Raw genomic sequence first — 23,649 nt, forward strand, 5'->3', positions numbered from 1 at the left:
TGTGGCTTACCAGACCGTTTTGTGTGCCCTCCGGATTCCACAGCTCGGACCCCCAGACAGGTTGCAGAGATGCAGCAGCCAGCGCCGATCAGTGTGAGAACGCTGATAAAATGGCACCGGAGGGAGGAGGGGGGGCGGGGCCTAGTCCAAGAGCGGGAACCGGAGGGCCAAGGAGATATCCAGGGGAGGGAAACATCTCCTCAGAGAGGAGTGTCCTCCCCTGAGCTGAACGGCCGGTGGGCGGCGCCGCACTGTCCCTCTGCATGACTGACATGCAGGGGCAGTGAAAACGAAAGTAGGCCGCAGCCGAAGCCGGGGCCTAAATTTTACAATGCGGCCGGCGAGCAGGCACCCTCGGCGCGGTTCTCAGGTGAAAACCAGAGAACCGGCCGGAAATCACAGCAAAGTTAAATAACACACTCTCCCCACAATAAATGTACAAGGGACCCCTCAATAACGTCTCAAATACTTAGCTTATGAGACGCAGGGCCAGGTCCCTGAAGGATGAGTGCTCCGTCCGGCAGGGTCCTGAAAGGGCTGCGGATGGAGACCGGTCTCCTGCAAAGCAGTGAGAACCGTGCTGGCTCCCACTTCAAGCCAGAGCCCGAGGGATGGTGAAGGAGCGCGGCATGAAAGGCTCCAGCCTTGAAATCAACCTTAACAACACCGCCGACACAGTGGGGTGAGAAGGGACATGCCGGGAGTCCAGCTTGGACCCGCTTTTCTTCCAACTCTTTAAAATAAAAAATCATATGAGAATGCATGTGTGGATGTGTGCCTCCTGAACACAAAGCATTGAACTGGCTAGATTTGGTTATCCAGGGGGGTGTATATGCTCGGAGGGAGGAGCTACACTTTTTAGTGTAGTACTTTGTGTGTCCTCCGGAGGCAGAAGCTATACACCCCATGGTCTGGGTCTCCCATAAGGAACGATAAAGAAAAGCAACATTGCCCGTGTCCTTGTATGTAACTGTTCATTGCTGGCCGCGTATACACCATAAAATCTGATTCCTCCATTCCAACTAGCCTTGAATATACTATCCCGCTTTTACTGCTCTGGTAGAAAGCTGGCCGGGACAAAGGATTATACTTTTACAGCTGAGCAGTGATAGTGACAGGAGAAAGAAGATTTACTGCCCGTGCTCAGTACCAACGAAGAGTTACTATCAATATTACTAATTCTATAGGGCTACATCTTATGGTAAAACATAATAACCAATCAATAAGAGTAATTTGAAAAAAGTCTATAATACAATATTCTTCACAAATAAATATATGATCATGGCACAACCCCTTTAACTAATATATATATATATATGTACATAGTTAAATGGATGATTGATTATGCTTTAGGGGAGTCAAATACTTTAAAGGGTTGCCCAGTGCTCTGAAAACCCCTTCTTAACCACCAGTTTCCCCGTAGTTTCGCCTGCACTCATGGGGCTCGCGATACATTGTTATGTCACATGAGCCCTGCAGCCAATTAATGATGGCTTCCCTTTCACTTCATTTGGACAACCTAACACAAGGAAGAAGTGAGAGCTGCTGATCTTTGAATGCTTTGTGAGAGCAGACGGCAACATCTTTGAAACAGTGCGCACAGAGGCGAGTATAGGCGCTATTATTTTACATGGGGAGGGGGAGGAATTATGGTGACCAATAAGGGTAGTGCTGGTGAACACAGCAAAATGCTGCTGAAATATTTCTGATTTTACTACAATTGAAGCCACTTAAAATTGATACACTACGTTATGCTCAGTGCAGGGCATCTTAGTAGTTATTTGATTTCCTGAATTATGCTCTGGGCGTTTATATTTCCTGTTCCCATATAGCATTATAACACATATCCCCAGAACTAAATAGCTAACAGTTGGTCACTTGACTAACCAGTAAACCACATATCCTGATTCCACACTTTGATGAAGAGAAAGTCGTGCACGCTCACTGCTGTTTTATTTAAAGTCAATAGGACTAACCGAGTCAGCCGAGTACAGTGCTTAGCTAATACCTCAAAGTTTAGTATTGGAACATTCCCTGCAATGGGCATATCAATATCACACTTAAGAATGTTTTAGATCATTAATAAAGTAGTTCAGAAATGTCCTACTTTTCATCTGAAGATTCTTGCTCCACCTTCATGCCTTCAGAAAGGCTTCCTTTGAATTTATCTTCTTTATCTTTGCTTCTGCTTCTCCTTCGGCGGCTTCGTCCTCCTCGGGAATGTGATCTCCTCCTCATTCGTGATCTACTTCTTCTGTTTCTATCTCTGTTGAACAGAAAAGCAATAGGTGAAATTATATATTATTATACACACAGATTTTTATTATATGAATCAAAAAAGTGACGTTTCTGTTCCATTTAATGGAATCAGTTGGAAATGTATAGGCACACAGATGCATATATGTACCTGACATTTGGTGGAACGTTTCACACTTTCCTTCCTACCCAAATACACAAAAGTGGAGTAAGCCTAGTTATATTTATTCCCTTTGCTCCTAGACTCTGGTTGTGTTTTGTTTCAATGCTTATATTTTCTCACTTATTTCATTATTTGTCTGATAAAACACATTGAAGCTCCTTATACCGTCTGTGAAGAGATCGGCTTCTTCTTCTGGGTGATCTACTTCGCCTGAGGGGTGAACGGGACCGCCTTCGTACAGGAGACCTGCTGGAACGTCTTCTAGAAGGGGACCATCGAGAGGGGCTAGGTTCTTTTGCTCTCTCATGTCTTAGAAGTCCGTCTTCTCTGCCTCTTGCTCTAAATAAATACATTAGTTTATTATACTTATGAGTAAAACTACCATGTGCATGAAACATTTACATCTAAGGAGAATTACAATACAAAATGTAGAAAAGGCCACATAGAATAAACCTGAAGTTAAGAGTGGTTACCAAACAGGCTCAGAACCAACTAGGAGGTGATTTGAAGCAGAACCAGTTTGATCCTCTGTTGTATTGTATCTCTTTACTAAATATGCATGCTCAGCAGGCCTTAAAGGGAACCGTCACCAGGTTTTCCTCATATAATAAGGCCAGCACCTGCCAGCCCTCTGTTACAGCATTCTAGAAGGCTGCATATGTCCCCAATCCGCTCTACAAGCCCCCTCCTCTCCCAAAAAGAAGGGAATTTTGTTTACTTACCGTAAATTCCTTTTCTTCTAGCTCCAATTGGGAGACCCAGACAATTGGGTGTATAGCTACTGCCTCCGGAGGCCACACAAAGTATTACACTTAAAAGTGTAAGGCCCCTCCCCTTCTGGCTATACACCCCCCCGTGGGATCACGGGCTCCTCAGTTTTAGTGCAAAAGCAAGAAGGAGGAAAGCCAATAACTGTTTTAAATACAAATTCAACCCGAGAAACAGCCTCGGAGAACTAAACTGTTCAACATGAACAACATGTGCACCCGAAAAAAACAAACTTCCTAAGAAAACAGGGCGGGTGCTGGGTCTCCCAATTGGAGCTAGAAGAAAAGGAATTTACGGTAAGTAAACAAAATTCCCTTCTTCTTTGTCGCTCCTAATTGGGAGACCCAGACAATTGGCACGTCCAAAAGCAGTCCCTGGGTGGGTAAAAGAATACCTCGTGATAGGGCCGTCAAACAGCCCTTTCCTACAGGTGAGCCACCGCCGCCTGAAGGACTTGTCTACCTAGGCCGGCATCCGCCGAAGCGTAGGTATGCACCTGATAATGCTTGGTAAAAGTGTGCAGACTCGACCAGGTAGCCGCCTGGCACACCTGCTGAGCCGTAGACTGGTGCCGTAATGCCCAGGACGCACCCACGGCTCTGGTAGAATGGGCCTTCAGCCCTGATGGAATCGGAAGCCCAGCCGAACGGTAGGTGTGAAGAATTGGTTCCTTGATCCACCGCGCAAGGGTGGATTTGGAAGCTTGCGACCCTTTACGCTGACCAGCGACAAGGACAAAGAGTGCATCCGAGCGGCGCAGAGACGCCGTGCGGGAAATGTAGATCCTGAGTGCTCTCACCAGATCCAATAAATGCAAACCCTTTTCAAATTGGTGAACTGGATGCGGACACAAAGACGGTAAAGTGATATCTTGATTGAGATGAAAGGAAGATACCACCTTGGGAAGAAATTCTGGAATTGGACGCAGAACTACCTTGTCCTGGTGAAACACCAGGAATGGAGATCTGCATGATAACGCCGCCAGCTCGGACACTCTCCGAAGAGACGTGACCGCCACTAGAAAGGCCACTTTCTGTGAAAGACGAGAAAGGGAAACCTCCTTCATAGGCTCGAAAGGCGGCTTCTGGAGAGCAATTAGAACCTTGTTCAGGTCCCAGGGCTCCAACGGCCGCTTGTAAGGGGGGACGATATGACAAACCCCTTGCAGGAACGTGCGTACCCGAGGAAGTCGCGCCAGGCGTTTCTGAAAAAATACGGATAGCGCGGAGACTTGACCTTTAAGGGAGCCAAGCGACAAACCTTTTTCCAACCCAGACTGCAGGAAGGAAAGAAAAGTAGGCAATGCAAAAGGCCAGGGAGAAACTCCCTGAGCAGAGCACCAAGATAGGAATATCCTCCACGTCCTGTGGTAGATCTTGGCGGAGGATGGCTTCCTAGCCTGTCTCATGGTGGCAACCACTTCATGAGATAAACCTGAGGCCGCTAGGATCCAGGACTCAATGGCCACACAGTCAGGTTCAGGGCCGCAGAATTCAGATGGAAAAACGGCCCTTGAGACAGCAAGTCTGGACGGTCTGGTAGTGCCCACGGATGGCCTACCGTGAGGTGCCACAGATCCGGGTACCACGACCTCCTTGGCCAGTCTGGAGCGACGAGAATGGCGCGGCGGCAGTCGGACCTGATTTTGCGGAGCACTCTGGGCAACAATGCCAGAGGTGGGAACACATACGGTAGCCGGAACTGCGACCAATCTTGAACTAAGGCGTCTGCCGCCAGAGCTCGGTGATCGTGAGACCGTGCCATGAAAACCGGGACTTTGTTGTTGTGCCGTGACGCCATCAGGTCGACGTCCGGCATCCCCCAGCGGCGACAGATCTCCTGAAACACGTCCGGGTGAAGGGACCATTCCCCTGCGTCCATGCCCTGGCGACTGAGAAAGTCTGCTTCCCAGTTTTCTACGCCTGGGATGTGGACTGCGGATATGGTGGATGCCGTGTCTTCCACCCACGTCAGAATCCGTCGGACTTCCTGGAAGGCTTGCCGACTGCGTGTTCCCCCTTGGTGGTTGATGTATGCCACCGCTGTGGAGTTGTCCGACTGAATTCGGATCTGCTTGTCTTCCAGCCACTGTTGGAAGGCTTGTAGGGCAAGATAGACTGCTCTGATTTCCAGAACATTGATCTGAAGGGTGGACTCTTTCCGAGTCCACGTACCTTGAGCCCTGTGGTGGAGAAACACTGCTCCCCACCCTGATAGACTCGCATCTGTCGTGACCACCGCCCCAGGATGGGGGTAGGAACGACTTTCCTTTTGACAATGAGGTGGGAAGAAGCCACCACCGGAGAGATTCCTTGGCTGCCTGAGAGAGGGAGACCTCCCTGTCGAGGGACGTCGACTTCCCGTCCCATTGGCGGAGAATGTCCCATTGTAATGGACGCAGATGAAACTGCGCAAAAGGAACTGCTTCCATTGCTGCTACCATCTTCCCTAGGAAGTGCATGAGGCGCCTCAAGGGGTGCGACTGGCCCTGCAGGAGAGATTGCACCCCTGTCTGTAGCGAGCACTGTTTGTCCAGTGGAAGTTTCACTATCGCTGAGAGAGTATGAAACTCCATGCCAAGATATATTAGTGATTGGGTCGGGGTTAGATTTGACTTTGAAAAGTTGATGATCCACCCGAAACTCTGGAGAGTCTTCAGTGCCACGTTCAGGCTGTGTTGGCATGCCTCTTGAGAGGGTGCCTTGATAAGTAGATCGTCTAAATACGGGATCGCAGAGTGACCTTGCGAGTGCAGGACTGCTACTACTGCTGCCATGACCTTGGTGAAGACCCGAGGGGCTGTCGCCAGCCCGAAAGGTAGAGCTACGAACTGCAGGTGTTCGCTTCCTATAACGAAGCGTAGAAAACGCTGATGCTCTGGTGCAATCGGCACGTGGAGATAAGCATCCTTGATGTCTATTGATGCTAGGAAATCTCCTTGAGACATTGAGGCGATAACGGAGCGGAGAGATTCCATCCGGAACCTCCTGGTTTTAACGTGTTTGTTGAGCAGCTTTAGATCCAGGACGGGACGGAACGACCCGTCTTTCTTTGGCACCACAAACAAATTGGAGTAAAAACCGTGGCCTTGTTCCTGAAGAGGAACGGAAGTCACCACTCCTTCCGCCTTTAGAGCGGACACCGCTTGCAGCAGAGCATCGGCTCGGTCGGGCGGTGGAGACGTTCTGAAGAAACGAGTTGGAGGACGAGAGCTGAACTCTATCCTGTACCCGTGAGACAGAATGTCTCTCACCCAACGGTCTTTGACCTGTGACAGCCAAATGTCGCCAAAGCGGGAGAGCCTGCCACCGACCGAGGATGCGGAGAGAGGAGACTGAAAGTCATGAGGAAGCCGTCTTGGTAACGGTTCTTCCGGCTGGCTTTTTTGGGCGTGATTGAGTCCGCCAAGAATCTGAGCTCCTCTGATCCTTTTGAGTCCTTTTGGACGAGTAGAATTGGGACCTGCCTGAGCCTCGAAAGGACCGAAAACCAGACTGTCCCCTCCTCTGTTGGGGTTTGTTTTGTCTGGGTTGCGGTAAGGCTGAATCCTTACCCTTGGAGTGTTTAATGATTTCATCCAAACGCTCACCAAACAATCGGTCACGAGAAAAAGGCAAACTGGTTAAGCACTTCTTGGAAGAAGAATCTGCCTTCCATTCTCTCAACCACAGGGCTCTGCGTAAAACCACGGAGTTGGCTGACGCCACCGCCGTACGGCTCGTAGAGTCTAGGACAGCATTAATCGCGTAAGACGCGAATGCAGACATTTGAGAGGTCAATGGTGCCACCTGCGGAGCAGATGTACGTGTGACCGCGTCGACCTGTGTAAGGCCAGCTGAAATAGCTTGGAGTGCCCATACGGCTGCGAATGCTGGCGCCAACGACGCTCCAATAGCTTCATAGATAGATTTTAACCAGAGCTCCATCTGTCTGTCAGTGGCATCTTTAAGTGCCGCCCCATCTTCCACTGCAACTAGAGATCTGGCTGCAAGCCTGGAGATTGGAGGGTCCACCTTGGGACACTGTGTCCAGCCCTTGACCACGTCAGGGGGAAAAGGATAGCGCGTATCTTTAAGCCGTTTGGAGAAACGCTTATCTGGATAAGCGTGGTGTTTCTGGATTGCGTCTCTAAAGTCAGAGTGGTCCAGAAAAGTGCTTAATTTACGCTTGGGATACCTGAAATGGAATTTCTCCTGCTGTGAAGCTGCCTCCTCCGCAGGAGGAGCTTGTGGAGAAATATCTAACATCTTATTGATGGACGCTATAAGATCATTCACTATGGCGTCACCATCCGGGGTATCTAGATTGAGAGCGGCCCCAGTATCAGAATCCTGATCAGTTACATCCGCCTCATCACACAGAGAGTCGTCCCGCTGGGACCCTGACCAGTGTGATGAAGTTGAGGGTCGCTCATAGCGAGCCCGCTTAGGTTGTCTGGGACTGTCGTCCGAGTCAGAGCCGTCACCCTGGGGTGCATGTGACACCCCCGGAGCTAGGAAGTGTTCCAGCTGAGGGGGACCAGGGGGCAATGAACCAACAGTGCCCATGGTCTGAGTTACTGGTCTAGACTGCAAAGTTTCAAGAATTTTAGACATAGTCATAGACAATCTGTCAGCAAAAGCTGCAAACTCCGTCCCTGTCACCTGGACAGCATTCACAGGTGGTTCTCCCTGGGTCACCTCTAGCAGAGGCCCCGGCTGAGCAATTGCCACAGGGGCCGAGCACTGCACACAATGGGGATCAGTGGAACCTGCCGGTAGAGCAGCCCCACATGCGGTACAGGCAGCATATAAAGTCCGTGCCTTGGCACTTTTGCTTTTTGCGGACGACATGCTGTTGTCTCCTTGAGAAATCTAAGGAGGGTATATAGCAGAAAATCACCAGCGACCGTACAGTGTAAAGTATTGCCAGCACAAAATACAAAGTACACTATGGCACAAGTGGGGGAGAGCCCTTGAGGGCTGCTTACCGCCCGCTGAAAAGCGGGTGTGAGGTCGTAGAATCCCTTGTCTGGTTCTCCCAGCCTCCCCTCTGCAGCTCAGCGTGCAGGCAGGAATGGCTGCCGGCGTCCTGTGAAGAGGGGCGGACTGTGGGCGTGCCACAAACAAAAGTGCGGGAAACTGCGTCCCACTGTGCCTAGTGTGAGGGCTGGAGTATGTAAAACAGACTCCAGCTCTTAGCGCTGCTGGTCTGTACAGCGTCCCGCCCTCCTCCTGACTGGCAGGTCTGGGGGCGGGAACGATACGAACTAGGCCGCAAAAGCCGGGGACTGTAGTAATCTAGCGCGGCCGTCATATATGCACGGCCAGCGCGGAAGTCCCCGGCGCACCACAAATCCCAGCCGCGACGCAGTAAACACTGACCCCAGCGGCCGGATCGGCCGATCGTACTAAGTCTCCTCACTCAGCAGAGCTGTAGTGAGTAACGGCACAAGCGCAGCAGCGCTGTTTACCCCGGCGCACTAACACACCCAGCAATGCTGCAGTGTGCGTGCGGTAAGCACGGGGACACGGAGTACCTTAATGAAGCAGGGTCCTGTCCCTGAGGAAACTCCGCTCCGTATCCAGCAGATCCTCCAGGGGCTGTGGATGGAGCACGGTCTCAGTGCCCGGAGACCGGTCAAGTCCCACTTCACCCAGAGCCCTAATGGGGATGGGGAAGGAATCAGCATGTGGGCTCCAGCCTCCGTACCCGCAATGGGTACCTCAACCTTAACAAACACCGCCGACCGCAAGTGGGGTGAGAAGGGAGCATGCTGGGGGCCCCCGTATGGGCCCTCTTTTCTTCCATCCGACATAGTCAGCAGCTGCTGCTGACTAAACAGTGGAGCTATGCGTGCATGTCTGACCTCCTTCGCACAAAGCATAAAACTGAGGAGCCCGTGATCCCACGGGGGGGTGTATAGCCAGAAGGGGAGGGGCCTTACACTTTTAAGTGTAATACTTTGTGTGGCCTCCGGAGGCAGTAGCTATACACCCAATTGTCTGGGTCTCCCAATTAGGAGCGACAAAGAAAAATTGCTTTTATTATTCTCACTGCCTGATCAGATGCGCGTCTCTGATCTTGATCGGCACCTCCTCTCTTCTTGCGATCACTGTCCTTCTTGCCCGCTTGACGTGAATGATGTGTCCTATTTCATGCGCAGTGTCCTCCATCACACTCCTGTGTAGGTGCACTTGTCTCTGCCCTGCTGAGGGCAAAGTATTATAGTGCGCCTAAACGCATAAAGGCCAAAGAGCTACAGCGCATGCGCACTACAATGCTCGTCTCTGCCTTGCTGCTGCAGAGCAATGTGCACCTATGCAGGGGTGTGATGGAGGACACTGTGCACATAACATAAGAGGAGTCATTAACAACAAGCAGGGTAGGGGGGTGATTGCAAGAAGGAGGCACCAAATCAAGACCAGAGACGCACATCTGACCGCAACACCCTGTAGGAGAGTATAATAAAAGCGTTTTCTTTTGCCTAGCAGAGTGGATTGGAGGCATATATACAGCATTCTAGTATGATGAAACAAAAGGCGTGAAAGATGCTGGACTTACTTTATATGGGGGGAAACCTGGTGACAGGTTGCCTTATGCCCCCAAAGTATCAACCTGAATATATGGGCGTATTATGCAGATTAATAGCGTTCTAAAGCTACCCAGCCGCTGCACTGTAAGGCCAGCTACCAGGAGAACGTACACATTTTTCCGACCGACAGACTTTGTGTTTCAGTCACAGGCGTGTCTTCAGTCCCCGCTCAGTATATAGGGCGTGTTTACAGCTGCTGTTCACTGACACAATGACAGCTGGCTCTGCAGCGCATCAGTGCATAGACAGCTGTGAATCCATGTGCCAGCCTCTGCTCACTGTTTACTGAGTGTGGGCAGAAGCTTTGCTGGCATACTGCTGTGACTGAAAGCCAGAGGGCTGCAGGGAGGAATACAGTTAATTTCCTCCCAGCAACTGTGCTTTCCATGCGGCAGCAGGCAACTTAACAACGCTATTAATATGGAAATTAACTTAATACATACAGGGGGCATGACAGGTTCTCTTTACATGCACTTCATCCATAAACAATTTTTAATTATCCATAGGATAGGTGATGAATGTATGATCACTACCGAAACCCCAGCGATCATGAGAACAGGTGATCAACGTTTTCTGTGTGAACAAAGTGATAGTGTGCATGTGTGACCACTGCTTAATTCACTTTAATGGGTCTGTGTAAGGCGGCTTTCACACTACGTTTTTTTAACATGCGTCATGAACCTTTTTTTAACGCAAAAACGGATCCAGTGGAAATGCGTTTTCATTTCAATGCATTTGCAATGGACTCGCATCAACATGCGTTCACATGCATTTGTGTGCGTTAGGCCGGTTTCACACATCCGGCTTTTCGCCGGTTTGCCGGATCCGGCGCTCTCCCGTACAGACAATACAGTACAGTGACAGAGCTGTAACTTCCGGGTCACATGCGCCGGTCACATGACAGCATGTGACCGGCGCTTGTTGCGCTGTCACTGTACTGTAGTCACTGTATGGGAGAGCGCCGGATCCGGCAAACCGGCGAAAAGCCGGATGTGTGAAACCGGCCTTATAGTGAGGATCCAGCGACTTGCAGTTTTTTTAACTTTTTTCAAAAATGCTACTTGTTGTAGCGTTTTTGAGCTGAGTCCAAATACTGTTTTTCACTGGATCCTGACTATACTGCATGCAAATGCATGTGAACGCTGGCATGCTGATAGACAGGATCCTGCTTGCTCTACTGAGCATGCCCAGAAACCAGCCTGGCGTGATCAGTCTCTCTCTCCCCCCTCCCTCTCTCTCCCCCGCCTGAGAGCGGCGGACGCTCGTAACCAAGGTAAATATCGGGTAACCAAGCAAAGCGCTTCACTTAGTTACCCGATGTTTATCTTGGTTACCAGTATCCGCAGCTGTCAGATGCCGGCTCCCAGTCTATCACGCTCAGTTCCCCTCACTCCCGATCACATGACGTCAATGCCCGCCCATAAACTTCAAGTGAAAGGATCCTGCAATATAACATATGCGTTTTTCTTTGTAAAAACAGGATCCACTTTTACAGCAAAAAAACTGTTCATGAGGCATGTTAAAAAAACGTAGTGTGAAAGCAGCCAAAGCGGTATAGAAAATGCATGACCACCACTACACCAAAGACAATAAAAAGAGCAGTGGAGACTTAAGGGGGCTTTACACGCTACGACATCGCTAATGCGAAGTCGTTGGGGTCACGGAATTGGTGACGCACATCCGGCCGCTGTAGCGATGCCGTTGTGTGTGACACCTAGGGGCGATTTTGCATCGTCGCAATAACGTGCAAAATCGCTCATTGGTGACATGGGGGTCCATTCTCCAATATCGTTGCTGCAGCAGTAACGAAGTTGTTCCTCGTTCCTGCGGCAGCACACATCGCTCCGTCTGACACCGCAGAAAACGAGGAAGCTCACCTTACCTGCCTCCCGGTCGCTATGCAGAAGGAAGGAGGTGGCGGGATGTTACTTCCCGCTCATCTCCGCCCCTCCGCTTATATTGGGCGGCGGTTCAGTGACGCAGCTGTGACGTCGCTGTGACGCTGAACGAACCGCCCCCCTAGAAAGGAGGCAGTTCGCCGGTCACAGCGACGTCACCGGGCAGGTAAGTAGTGTTACGGGCCCGGGCGATGTTGTGCGGCACGGGCAGCGATTTGCCCGTGTCGCACAACAGATGGGGGCGGGTACCCACGCTAGCGATATCGGTACCGATATGGCAACATGTAAAGCCCGCTTAAGGCTATTTTCACACATCAGGTTTGAGCACTTCAGCTCAATCCGGCTGTGAAACCTATGCTACGGATGCGGCGAAAACACTGCATCCTTTGCATAAGTTTTTACATGGGGCCCATCCGTTTTTTTTTTGGTTGCGCGGCACGCTACTGAGCATGCGCAGTGTAAGAAACCGCATGCGGCGGCCAGATGCGGTTTTTGCCGCATCGCGCCTCATCCGGCGTCTATAGACATGCATTGAAAAATGCGCCGCAGTGGCCGGATGCAGCGTGATGCGTTTTTTTTTGCCGGAGCAAAAAATGTGCCAGGGAATGTTCCATCCGGCCGCCTCATCGGCTAAATCTGCCGCATGTGGCAAAAACCGGACGGAACGCAAGCTCATGCGGCACAATGCGGCGCCAATGCAAGTCAATGCTGGGAAAAACTGTTTCGTTTTTTTCAGCAGAGCGCCGGATTGTGCCACACTGCTACAGCCGGATGTGTGAAAGTAGCCTTAGGCACACTACTGCTCTGTTCACACAGGTGACAAAAAACAGCACTATTCTCATGATCTCTATGAATCCCAGTTGTCTCCCCCAACCCCCAAAGTCCAAACACTAGCAATCATGTTACTAATGAATGAACAAGTTAATATTTTGGTGTAAATTTTCTTGAAACTGCTGTCAGGACATTTTCCTTTTGTGTCATGCATCAGTGTCAATGTTATTTTAGAAACCATAGAATTGGATTCTACATCATACACAGATTATACACTGGAGAAAATTACCGAGGAGAAGATAGTCGTCTCCTTTCCGGTTCCCATCGTTTCCTTTCGATAGATTTACTTTTTGCTCTTCTCACTGGGGACTGTATTCGAGAAGGAGATAGCTTAGTCTTTTTTTCATGTGCAAATGGAGATCTGCTATGCCTTGATGTCCTTTCACGCTGTTTAGGAGTAAGGCTTCTTGCTTTGGGGCTGCGTGCCGGTCGGCGGCCTGGTGAGCGGTTTTCTTTTCCTGAAGAGGCGTCTTTTGAAGGAGACTTGGCAGGTTTTTTATCCTTGTCTGTATCTGATCGCCTTGGTTTACGCTCCTTTGATCTTGACCTTCTTTCCTTGGATTTGCTTCTTCTGGGTACAGGGGACTTGGACTTTCTACTGCGATCTCTAGTTCTGCTCTCACTCACTATAGGAGATTTCTTCTGGTCTCTTGACCTTACTTTATCCTCTGAGGGAGATGTAGATTTCCTGTTTTTTTCTGGGGATTGTCTACGCAGGGGTGGAGATTTCTTTATTTGTTCTTGGGATTTGTTTTTTTTTAGAAGGACTTTTAGATTTCCTTTTCTCCTTAGACTTACTGCTTGATACCTTTTCTTTCGGGGCTTCAGAGTTGGCTTTCATTTTTTTCTTCTCTGACTTATGCTTAGTCTTTTCTTTGGACTTACTCCGACTCCTTCTCTTAGAAATAGCTTTTGAGTCAAGCTCCTGTTTTCCCTTCACATTTGACTTAGTTGATGCCCTTTTTGCATTTCGAATCTTATCGTTAATCTCTCCCTCCTCTTCAGAACCAGAATTGTAGCCCTGCAGTATTAAACCCATGCCAGATTGCACTTTTCCTTCCATTAATTCATTGTCGAGCTCTGCTTTAATCATAGCTCTTTGCTTCTCCAAGTCTTCCAATAAAGCAAAGTCTTCCAGTTTTGCCCTCTTTGACGGTGAAATATCATCTTTGTCAGGATCTAGCATCTCTTTCCGCTTGTGCTTCTTATGCTTGTGTTTATGTTTGTGTTTTTTGTCCTTGTCGTCTTCAGAAGAATGTTTGTGCTTTTTGTGCTTGCTCCGATGCTTGTGTTTCTTTTTCTTATGTTTACTGTGCTTTACTGTGCTCTGAGGCTGCTCTTCTTCTGAGACCTCGCCATTTTCTTCAATGCCACTTCTATCGGATGTGTCGGCATCATCCATTCTGCCAACAAACAAAACAATAAGTAACATTTTCCACAACTGCAAAATGACTTCTAATACAGCTTATTTCCGTTTATTAGGGTTTACCGTAAATAAAGCACAAATTGATTTTCCATTTTTAAGCATTTTTGGCATCCCAAAGAATAATTGTCTAATAGAGGCTCCCGAGCGGTGCCTACTGTCCCCATTTCTCAACAATCACAAGCTCATTAGATTCAAAGAAGTTGTCACAGTCCTCGAGTGCTGCCCTTTGAGATCCACAGGAACGAACGGAGAGCTGCCATTAGGCATAATATGTACTAATGCTATCAATTATGAGGGATTTTCTTTGTGAAAGTTTTTGCTGGGACTTTGAGACAGATGACTTAGATTTATGTTAGGCCATCAACATCAGAAAGGTAGGAATCCATCTTCCACCACCTCCAGCAATTATCTGATAAAAGGGTGGGACACAGTCATATTTGACAGGCACATTTCTGTAGTAGTTTTGCCTGGAGTGATAGAGACTAAGACCCGTTTCACACATCCGGCATTTCGCCGGATTGCCAGATCCGGCACACTCGAGTACAGTGTAATACTGTACAATGGCATCGTGGCGAGCTCCGGTCACATGACGGCATGTGACCAGAGCTTGCCGCGATGCCATTGTACAGTATTGCACTGTACTGAAGTGTGCCGGATCTGGCAATCTGGCGAAATACCGGATGTGTGAAACGGGCCTAAGCTGCAATCAGTCACGGCTGTTAGAAAATGTACGGAGCCAAATCTAGTAATCAGTACAGTAACGTCACACTCGACAGTGTTGGGATTAGGATTTCCACCAACTTGATATTGATGGCCAAATATCCAGGAAACCCCCTTTAAAAATGATGGTTTAACATTAGTAAATGTCAATGTTTCATTGCTTAGATTTTGATTCCAGCCATCCAAAATAATTAGGCCCTGATTACCACCTCATGGTTTACTTAGCGCAATCCTATTAACTGGAATGGGGAAAAGCAGCTAAGATATGCAACAAGATATCAGCATCCAGAAATGTATGGAACTTAATCATTGGAAAACCAGAGAAAATTGTAGTAATTTAGATGCCGAGTACAGCCTGTGTGCGCCCATGTATTCTGGAGCTTGTATATCTGAGATCACATGCTTCACTAACATGATCGTCTCACATGTATCCGATATAACAAAAGGGTCACTTAACTGGTTTATTTTATTAAGCATGTCCGCACTGATACTGAAGAACGCTTTCTATGCACAATGGAGACATTATTATGTTGCCGCAAAACAAAACGCAGTACACAAGCCTGAGGGCCTTTCCCTGGTCACATGTGAGCATTTACAGACGTGCTTCATGTTACAATATTAAAGATGATCTGTCCCCAGTCTTTGCTCTTATTTTATTAGTACTGCTCCTGAACAATCAGCTTTTTACTTTAAATTTAATTTACGGCTCCAGAGAGATGGGCCTTTATGTGTAATGCTAAGTTTTATAAGGCTATGTTGCGTTTTTTTCCGCATTTTTTTCTGCAGCTAAAACCTGCTCTCTTATCAGTAGGAAAGCTGCTTTTTGTCTACCGTACATGTATAAATAAAGTATACATGAGGACCAAAGATGCAGAAAAAAACAACAGAAAAACCAAAGCATGGCACCTGTTGAAGCACACTCAAGACATCAGATAAAAATTGGAGGACAAGGAGTACAGTGCAAATAAGTTTAATAAAGGGTAACTGGCACAAGAAGGATTAGCGGCAGACAAGCCGGCAGATAAAACAATTGTACATAATCACCAATATATGTTACATACATATAAAAAATGGTAAGTCATAGGCTGGGTCAATGTTGATACATACAGAAAAGCATCCAGCACAAATTGAGCATGATATAAAGTTTGGACAATTGTTAGGATAAAAACCAGCACTAAATAAGTACTAAAGTACATATATGTACTCTGAGGTAGCAGGGATACATTCAGTACATACAATGAGACCCAAATGTCACTTAGTAGGAAGCTACAGGTGCTGGTAGAAAGCAAACTCTGCAAAAACAGAGTGAATGGTAAAACAAAAGTCAAGGCTTAACAGTCTAAGGGTACCTTCACACTTTAGCGATGCAGCAGCGATCCGACCAGCGATCTGACCTGGTCAGGATCGCTGCTGCATCGCTACATGGTCGCTGGTGAGCTGTCCAACAGGCAGATCTCACCAGCGACCAGTGAACAGCCCCCAGCCAGCAGCGACGTGCAAGCGACGCTGCGCTTGCACGGAGCCGCCGTCTGGAAGCTGCGGAAACTGGTAACTAAGGTAAACATCGGGTATGGTTACCCGATGTTTACATTAGTTACCAGCGCACACCGCTTAGCTGTGTGTGCAGGGAGCAGGGAGCCGCGCACACTGAGCGCTGGCTCCTTGCTCTCCTAGATACAGTACACATCGGGTTAATTAACCCGATGTGTAATGCAGCTACATGTGCAGAGAGCAGGGAGCCGCGCACACTGCTTAGCGCTGGCTCCTTGCTCTTCTAGCTGCTGTACACATCGGGTTAATTAACCCGATGTGTACAGCAGCTACATGTGCAGAGAGCCGGAGCCAGCAGCACAGGCAGCGTGAGAGCTGCAGAGGCTGGTAACTAAGGTAAATATCGGGTAACCACCTTGGTTACCCGATGTTTATCTTGGATACAGCTTACCTCAACTGTCAGACGCCGGCTCCTGCTCTCTGCTCGCTTCATTTGTCGCTCTCTCGCTGTCACGCACAGCGATCTGTGTGTCACAGTGGGAGAGCGCCTTTGAAGAAAACGAACCAGGGCTGTGTGTAACGAGCAGCGATCTCGCAGCAGGGGCCAGATCGCTGCTCAGTGTCACACACAGCGAGATCGCTAATGAGGTCACTGCTGCGTCACAAAAAGCGTGACTCAGCAGCGATCTCGGCAGTGAGCTCGCTGTGTGTGAAGCACCCCTTAGATGGACAAATATAGCCACCATAAGGTGCTAAATGGATGCACATAAACAATCAGGTATAGGTGTGAGACATAAACATTGAATTAAAACCCAGCCAATAGAGTAAACATACCCATAGAAAGTACAAAGCCGGCCTCCCCCTGATGAAATAATCCGATTACAGAGATTGTGAAATGTATATGTCGGGGCTCTCAGGGGTCCACTCTGCTGCTATCAGGCCGGCTTTGTACTTTCTATGGGTATGTTTACTCTATTGGCTGGGTTTTAATTCAATGTTTATGTCTCACACCTATACCTGATTGTTTATGTGCATCCACCTTATGGTGGCTATATTTGTCCATCTTAGACTGTTAATATATGTACTTTAGTACTTATTTAGTGCTGGTTTTTATCCTAACAATTGTCCAAACTTTATATCATGCTCAATTTGTGCTGGATGCTTTTCTGTATGTATCAACATTGACCCAGCCTATGACTTACCATTTTTTATATGTATGTAACATATATTGGTGATTATGTACAATTGTTTTATCTGCCGGCTTGTCTGCCGCTAATCCTTCTTGTGCCAGTTACCCTTTATTAAACTTATTTGCACTGTACTCCTTGTCCTCCAATTTTTATCTGATGTTTAAATAAAGATAGATACATTCACCACAAAAGCAGCAAAAACAGAGCTGTTGCGTTTTAGCAGTTTCTCCTTGCATTCAATGGTGGAAACGCGCTGCACAAATGCTGAAAGAATTGACACGCTGCTTCTTTCATGAACGCAGCAGTTGAACATTTCAGTCAGGAATAAAAAAAAGCAATCATACACATATTATTTCTGGAATCTCATAGCTTTTCCTGGGACTGTAAAAAGCAGCTTTTAATTTGGATAAAACTCATGAAAAACCGCTGCAAAAAAGCAGCAAAAATGCAACATGTGAACAAAGCCTAAGGGAGCACTGCTCATAGGATTCTTGGAGATGTAGGCTGCTCTGCATCATTACCCCTCTATAAAAGCCATAACATTAGCCCTACCTCCGTTTGTGGAATTGAACAAAAATAAATTAATAAGAAAACTCCTCTTTAAGGCTATGTGCGCACAGTGCGTTTTTGCGCGTTTTTTGGGTGCGTTTTTGGCCTCAAAACTGCAGGACTTTGCTTCCCCAGCAAAGTCTATGAGTTTTCATTTTTGCTGTCCGCACACATCTGTTTTTTTTACCTGCGTTTTAGAGTTAAAAAAAAAAATGGACATGTCAGTTCTTTCCTGCGTTTTTCTGCGTTTTCTCCCCATGCAATGCATTGGAAAAACGCAGCAAAACGCAGAGATCAAAAACGCAGCAAAACGCAGCCAAAAACACACCAAATTGCGACAAAAACGCATGCGTTTTTTGATGCGTTTTTTCGACGCAGGTGCGTTTTTGTGCGTTTTTAGCGGCCAAAAACGCACAAAAACGCAGCGTCAAAAAGACGCAGTGTGCGAACCTAGCCTAAATGGGATAATCCACTTTAAAGGGAGTCTCTCACCAGGATTTTGCAATGTAAGCTGAGGACAGCATGCTGGGAGGGTTAAAAAAGAAAAAACATCTGTGTTTCTCTTATCTGAGCTATTGTTTACTCATAATAAAGGGTTTATTGTTCTGTGATTAGTATTGGTGTGACTCCTCTGCACATGCAGGGCTGACAGGCATGCCCCCTGCTGTGATTGACACCTCACAGTCAATGCACACTGTACTGACAGCTCCCAGCTCTGCTACAGGCAAGTCTGAGATAGATTACAGGTTGCAGCCGTTCTTTAAAGGAGTTGTCCGACATTAGCTTACCAAACATTTTTGAGTTTATCTGTGCTGTATTGTCATATAAAACACCCCTACATTGTTATTTTTTGTTTTCTAATTTTTGTTCCTCTTGAATTATCCCTTTTTTCTCTGCAGCTCCTTGTTTACATTCAGCTCCAGCAAACATAACTTCCTGTGCTAAACCTCCCAGTCAGAGCTGTCACCACCCACCCCAGTGTCCAGCCTCGCCCCCTGTCCGCCCCCTGCACACACATTCCCTGTCAGTACTCTGCCCCAGCACCTGACCTGTTATCACTCTAGCATTGGAAATAACAGCCCCACATCGGGCTCTGCGCCCCCCACACACATTGGGCTCTGCGCCCCCCCACACACATTGGGCTCTGCGCCCCCCCACACACATTGGGCTCTGCGCCCCCCCACACACATTGGGCTCTGCGCCCCCCCACACACATTGGGCTCTGCGCCCCCCCACACACATTGGGCTCTGCGCCCCCCCACACACATTGGGCTCTGCGCCCCCCCACACACATTGGGCTCTGCGCCCCCCCACACACATTGGGCTCTGCGCCCCCCCCACACACATTGGGCTCTGCGCCCCCCCCACACACATTGGGCTCTGCGCCCCCCCACACACATTGGGCTCTGCGCCCCCCACACACATTGGGCTCTGCGCCCCCCACACACATTGGGCTCTGCGCCCCCCACACACATTGGGCTCTGCGCCCCCCACACACATTGGGCTCTGCGCCCCCCACACACATTGGGCTCTGCGCCCCCCACACACATCGGGCTCTGCAACCCCCCCCCCCCACACACACACACACACAAATGGGGCTCTGTACCGACCCCCCCCATCGTTCTGTACCGACCCCTACCCCCATAGGGAACACATGTAGGCTACATTCACATGACCATTCCGTTTTTGCGGTCAGCAAAAAAGGTCCGTTTTTTTCACGGATGCATCCGTGTTCCTTCCGTTTTTTTGTGGACCGCAAAAAATGGAAGCAGCAAGAAAGATAAATAGATGAGAAGATATAGAGATGGATATATATATCTATATATAGAGAGAGAGAGAGACAGAGATATAGAGGGATAGATAGATAGATAGATAGATAGATAGATAGATAGATAGATAGATAGATAGATGAGAAAGACATATATAATATCCCACCTCCCTGCATATTCTAAGCTGGCACCCTTTAGTGACTTTCATGTGGCACTAAAAGGTGCTTAGCCTTGTATTTAGCCAAAAAATAAATTATAAAAACCGCATGGTTCTGCGCAAGCGCTGGCCTGATGAACCCACGTCACCTCTTACCCATCTTTACCTGGAGCAGGAAATAGATGGGAGCAGCGGAGCAGCATAACGGTGGAGGCAGAGTGAAAAGTGCGGGCACGAGATTATGGGCGGTTACTTGCTGATGACAATCACAGCGTCGCCCATAATCTCACGCCTGCGCAATCACGTCACCAGTGGTCACACAGTGCACAGTGCTAACTCCCGCGAGAGTGGCACGGCGCATGCGCGAGACCTCGGGAGCACTGGGCGGCATCCTCAGTTATGGAAATGAGCGATGGGGGACGGCGTAAAGGGGCAGGAGGGCGACTAACGGACGCAAGAGAATCCGCCCCCGTGTACATAAAAAAAGATTAGCATACAAAAAGGTAAGACTTTATAAAGTATTTATTTTGGTCTCAAAGGGGGCACAATAACAACAGGAACCTTGCTAGAATGCAGCCCAAGTGCTGCAGAAGGGGAATCTTTTAGGTTTATTGCAAAATTTCTGCCGACAGGTTCCCTTTAATGAATAAGGAGCATCTGACAAGTGACATGCGCCTGTGTGCCACGCCAGAGATCTTTCTCCACTTCCCGACTTAGATGATTCCTATTGAAAACGCCAAATGTAGCAAACTTTTTCGCAACTACACGTGAAAAAAATGTGACTTTTCAAAGCCATTCATACCAGGATTCGGGCAATATTGTTTTGATGCATTTATCTCCCACCACAAAGTCATTCCAAAAATATGAAGATAATAGGGAATAACATGTAGGGAATAGCAATATCTACATAGTTACTGGAGGCTGTAGGTCACCATCACAGGATTGGAGAGCGTTTAGGTGATGTGCCCACATTACAAATTTGGCTGCAGTAATTTCTGCACCACATTTGCATCTTTTGGCAAAAAAAACCAAACATGGTTTTGCTGCATTTTCAGTGCTTTTTTCCATGCGTTTTATATGTATTTGGGGTGGAAAAATGCAGTAAGAATTTACATGCTGCAGTTTATATTCTGCACCAAAACTGCAAGGGAAATATAAGTAACATGCACTACTCTACAGAATTCTCATTGACTTTGCTGGCATAAGGATTTACATGCAAACTGCACCCAAAAAGGCATCATATCCATATCACCTCACACTGCCCCTCACTATAATTTCCTGTCCCCCCGCCCAACACTGTGCATCCCAATAATACCCCAGCATACTGAATATCAGGCCATGAGTACATTGAGTATCGAGTCAGTATTTCACCTCAGTATTTGTAGCCAAAACCAGGAGTGGGTAAAAAAAAAAATAATTCAGAAGTGGTGACATGTTTCTATTATACTTTTCCTCTGATTGTTCCACTCCTGGTTTTGGCTACAAATACTGAGGTAAAACTCAAATACTCAAAGTGTGCATGTGAATTTAGGAGCAGCATCTGCAGAACAGGTCCACGGCAAAGCCTTTGGCGGGGCACATGCAGCCCGCGGGCCGCATGTTGTGTAGACCTTTATCCCCTTCACCCCTGACTGATTTTCCGATTGTTTTAGTTTTTTTGCTCCTCTTCTTCCGAGAGCTGTAACTTTTTTTTATTTTTCAGTCAATCTTGTCATATTAGGGCTTGTTTTTTGCGGAATGAGCTGTACTTTTAAGCTAAACCATGAGTTTTACCATATAGTGTACTGGAAAACTGCAAAAAAAATTCCAAATGCGGAAAAATTGCAAAAAAAAAAAAGTGCAGTTGCATGATTGTTTTTGAGATATTTTATTTACTGTGTCTATTATATGGTAAAACTGATATGTCGCAGTGATGCTTCAGGTCGGTACAAGTTTGTAGACACCAAACATGTATAGGTTTACTTTTATATAAAAGGTTAAAAAAAAAAAATCAGACGTTTGTCCCAAAAAAGTGGCGCACATTTTGCACCATTTTCCACGACTCGTAGCGTTCTCATTTTTTCGGGATCTATGGCTCAGTGACGGCTTATTAGTTGCGTCTCGAGCTGACATTTTTGTACATATGCTTTGCTTTGATCGCCCATTACATTTTGTGCAAAATTTGCGGCAACCAAAAAACAATTTTGGCAGTTTGATTTTTTTGCCGCTACGCCGTTGACTGATCAGATTAATTATTTTTATATTTTGATAGATCAGCCATTTCTGAACGCGGCGATACCAAATGTGTGCATATTTTCTTTTTTTAACCCTTTAATTTTCAATGGGGTGACAGGGTGTGATTTGAACTTTTAGGTTTTTTATTTTTCAAAACTTTTTTTTTATTTTACTAGTTCCCTTATGGGGCTATAAGCAGGGCTGTGGAGTCGGTAAGCCAAACCTTCGACTCCGACTCCTCAATTTCCCTTGCACTGACTCCTATATATATTGCTTATAGTTAAGTGAAAAATTTATTGTAGTACATGAACATGTGTATGTGAAGATCAGACATTTAATCATTTTTATGATACAATAATCAAGATATTTGGATAGAACATAAAATATATTTATTGGAAAACAACTTTAGAACACAAAAAACTAATAAATTGTAAACATGTAATACACTATGTAATATACAGAAGATTACATATATATCTTGTGTGTGCATGTACAATATATATATATATATATATATATATATATATATATATATATATTACATAGTGTATTATATATTTACAATTTATTAGTTTTTTATGTTCTAAAGTTGTATTCCAATAAATATATTTTATGTTCTATCTAAATATCTTGATTATTGTATAAAAAATTATTAAATGTCTGATGTTCACATTGTACTACAATACATTTTTCACTTAAATATAAGCAATATACTAAATGTTATTATTTAGTATGTTTTTGTTGAAAACTTTTTTTGCCACTGCCAGTGTATTACATAGTGTGATATAGATATATATATATATATATATATATATATATATATATATATTAGTGTTAGATAGAACACTATGTAATACACCATGTAAGTGGCAAAAAACAGTTGTCAACAAAACCATACTAAATAACATTTGTGCAGTCCATGAATTTGTTGTAAGAAATAGAATTGCTTCCATCAGATCCACCTTCGCAGATGACCTCAAATCTGACCGAATAATTTTAAGGCTACAGAACAACCTCTCTACAGTAACTTGGGTTGCAGGCAAAGCCGTAACCTCATGGGCAACATTTATAACAATTTCCGGGTATAGAGGAATTGCCTCATGCACAGTCAGTTTTGATGAACGGTTGATTTTTTCTATTTCTTTGAGAGCAAGTGAAAAATTTTGCTGAAATCTGGTCAATCTGCTGCTATAGGAGACGGCGTGAAATCTTTTCCTTGAGGCAACACTTTGCCTGCCCCATGTCATCCAAATACTTGTCAAAGTTAAACTCCTCATCTGATGAGGATGAAGATATGGCAGCAGTAGCACTGTCAGGACCCATGTCCTCTTGCTCTTAGCAGTCCTGTAGCCGCTCATCCTAACTGCTACCTCACTCAAAGCTTCCTTGCCTTTAGTAAGCTGTTGATTATCAAGCAGTATATGATGACTTGGGTCCACATAAACAGCTGCCAGAAGAATTTTATTTTCCAATAGCTGTGTCTTTCTCCGTTTCATTGAAGCAGAAATGCCATCTGCGATTAAACCTCCTCTTTGGGACAGGCAAAATAGCAAGTTCTTCCACTCCCTTATGAAAATGCCAGAAGTTAAATGCTCAGCTTGTAATTTTTAGTCACGGTAAATGGGTGATTAAGCAATTCCTTC

At 46.7% G+C, this 23,649-nt stretch overlaps 1 protein-coding gene across 1 annotated transcript in view; it reads right to left on the reverse strand.

Moving 5' to 3' along the window:
- Positions 1–23,649, reverse strand: part of PRP4K (pre-mRNA processing factor kinase PRP4K) — a 153,371-nt gene that overhangs the window by 119,590 nt on the left and 10,132 nt on the right. Inside the window, 4 exon segments of the mRNA XM_075314795.1 lie at positions 2,108–2,266; positions 2,585–2,758; positions 12,720–13,249; positions 13,251–13,893. Coding sequence (XP_075170910.1) covers positions 2,108–2,266; positions 2,585–2,758; positions 12,720–13,249; positions 13,251–13,893 — 1,506 coding nt within the window.

The sequence above is a fragment of the Anomaloglossus baeobatrachus genome, chromosome 6 (assembly GCF_048569485.1).
Source record: "Anomaloglossus baeobatrachus isolate aAnoBae1 chromosome 6, aAnoBae1.hap1, whole genome shotgun sequence".
NCBI lineage: Eukaryota > Metazoa > Chordata > Amphibia > Anura > Aromobatidae > Anomaloglossus > Anomaloglossus baeobatrachus.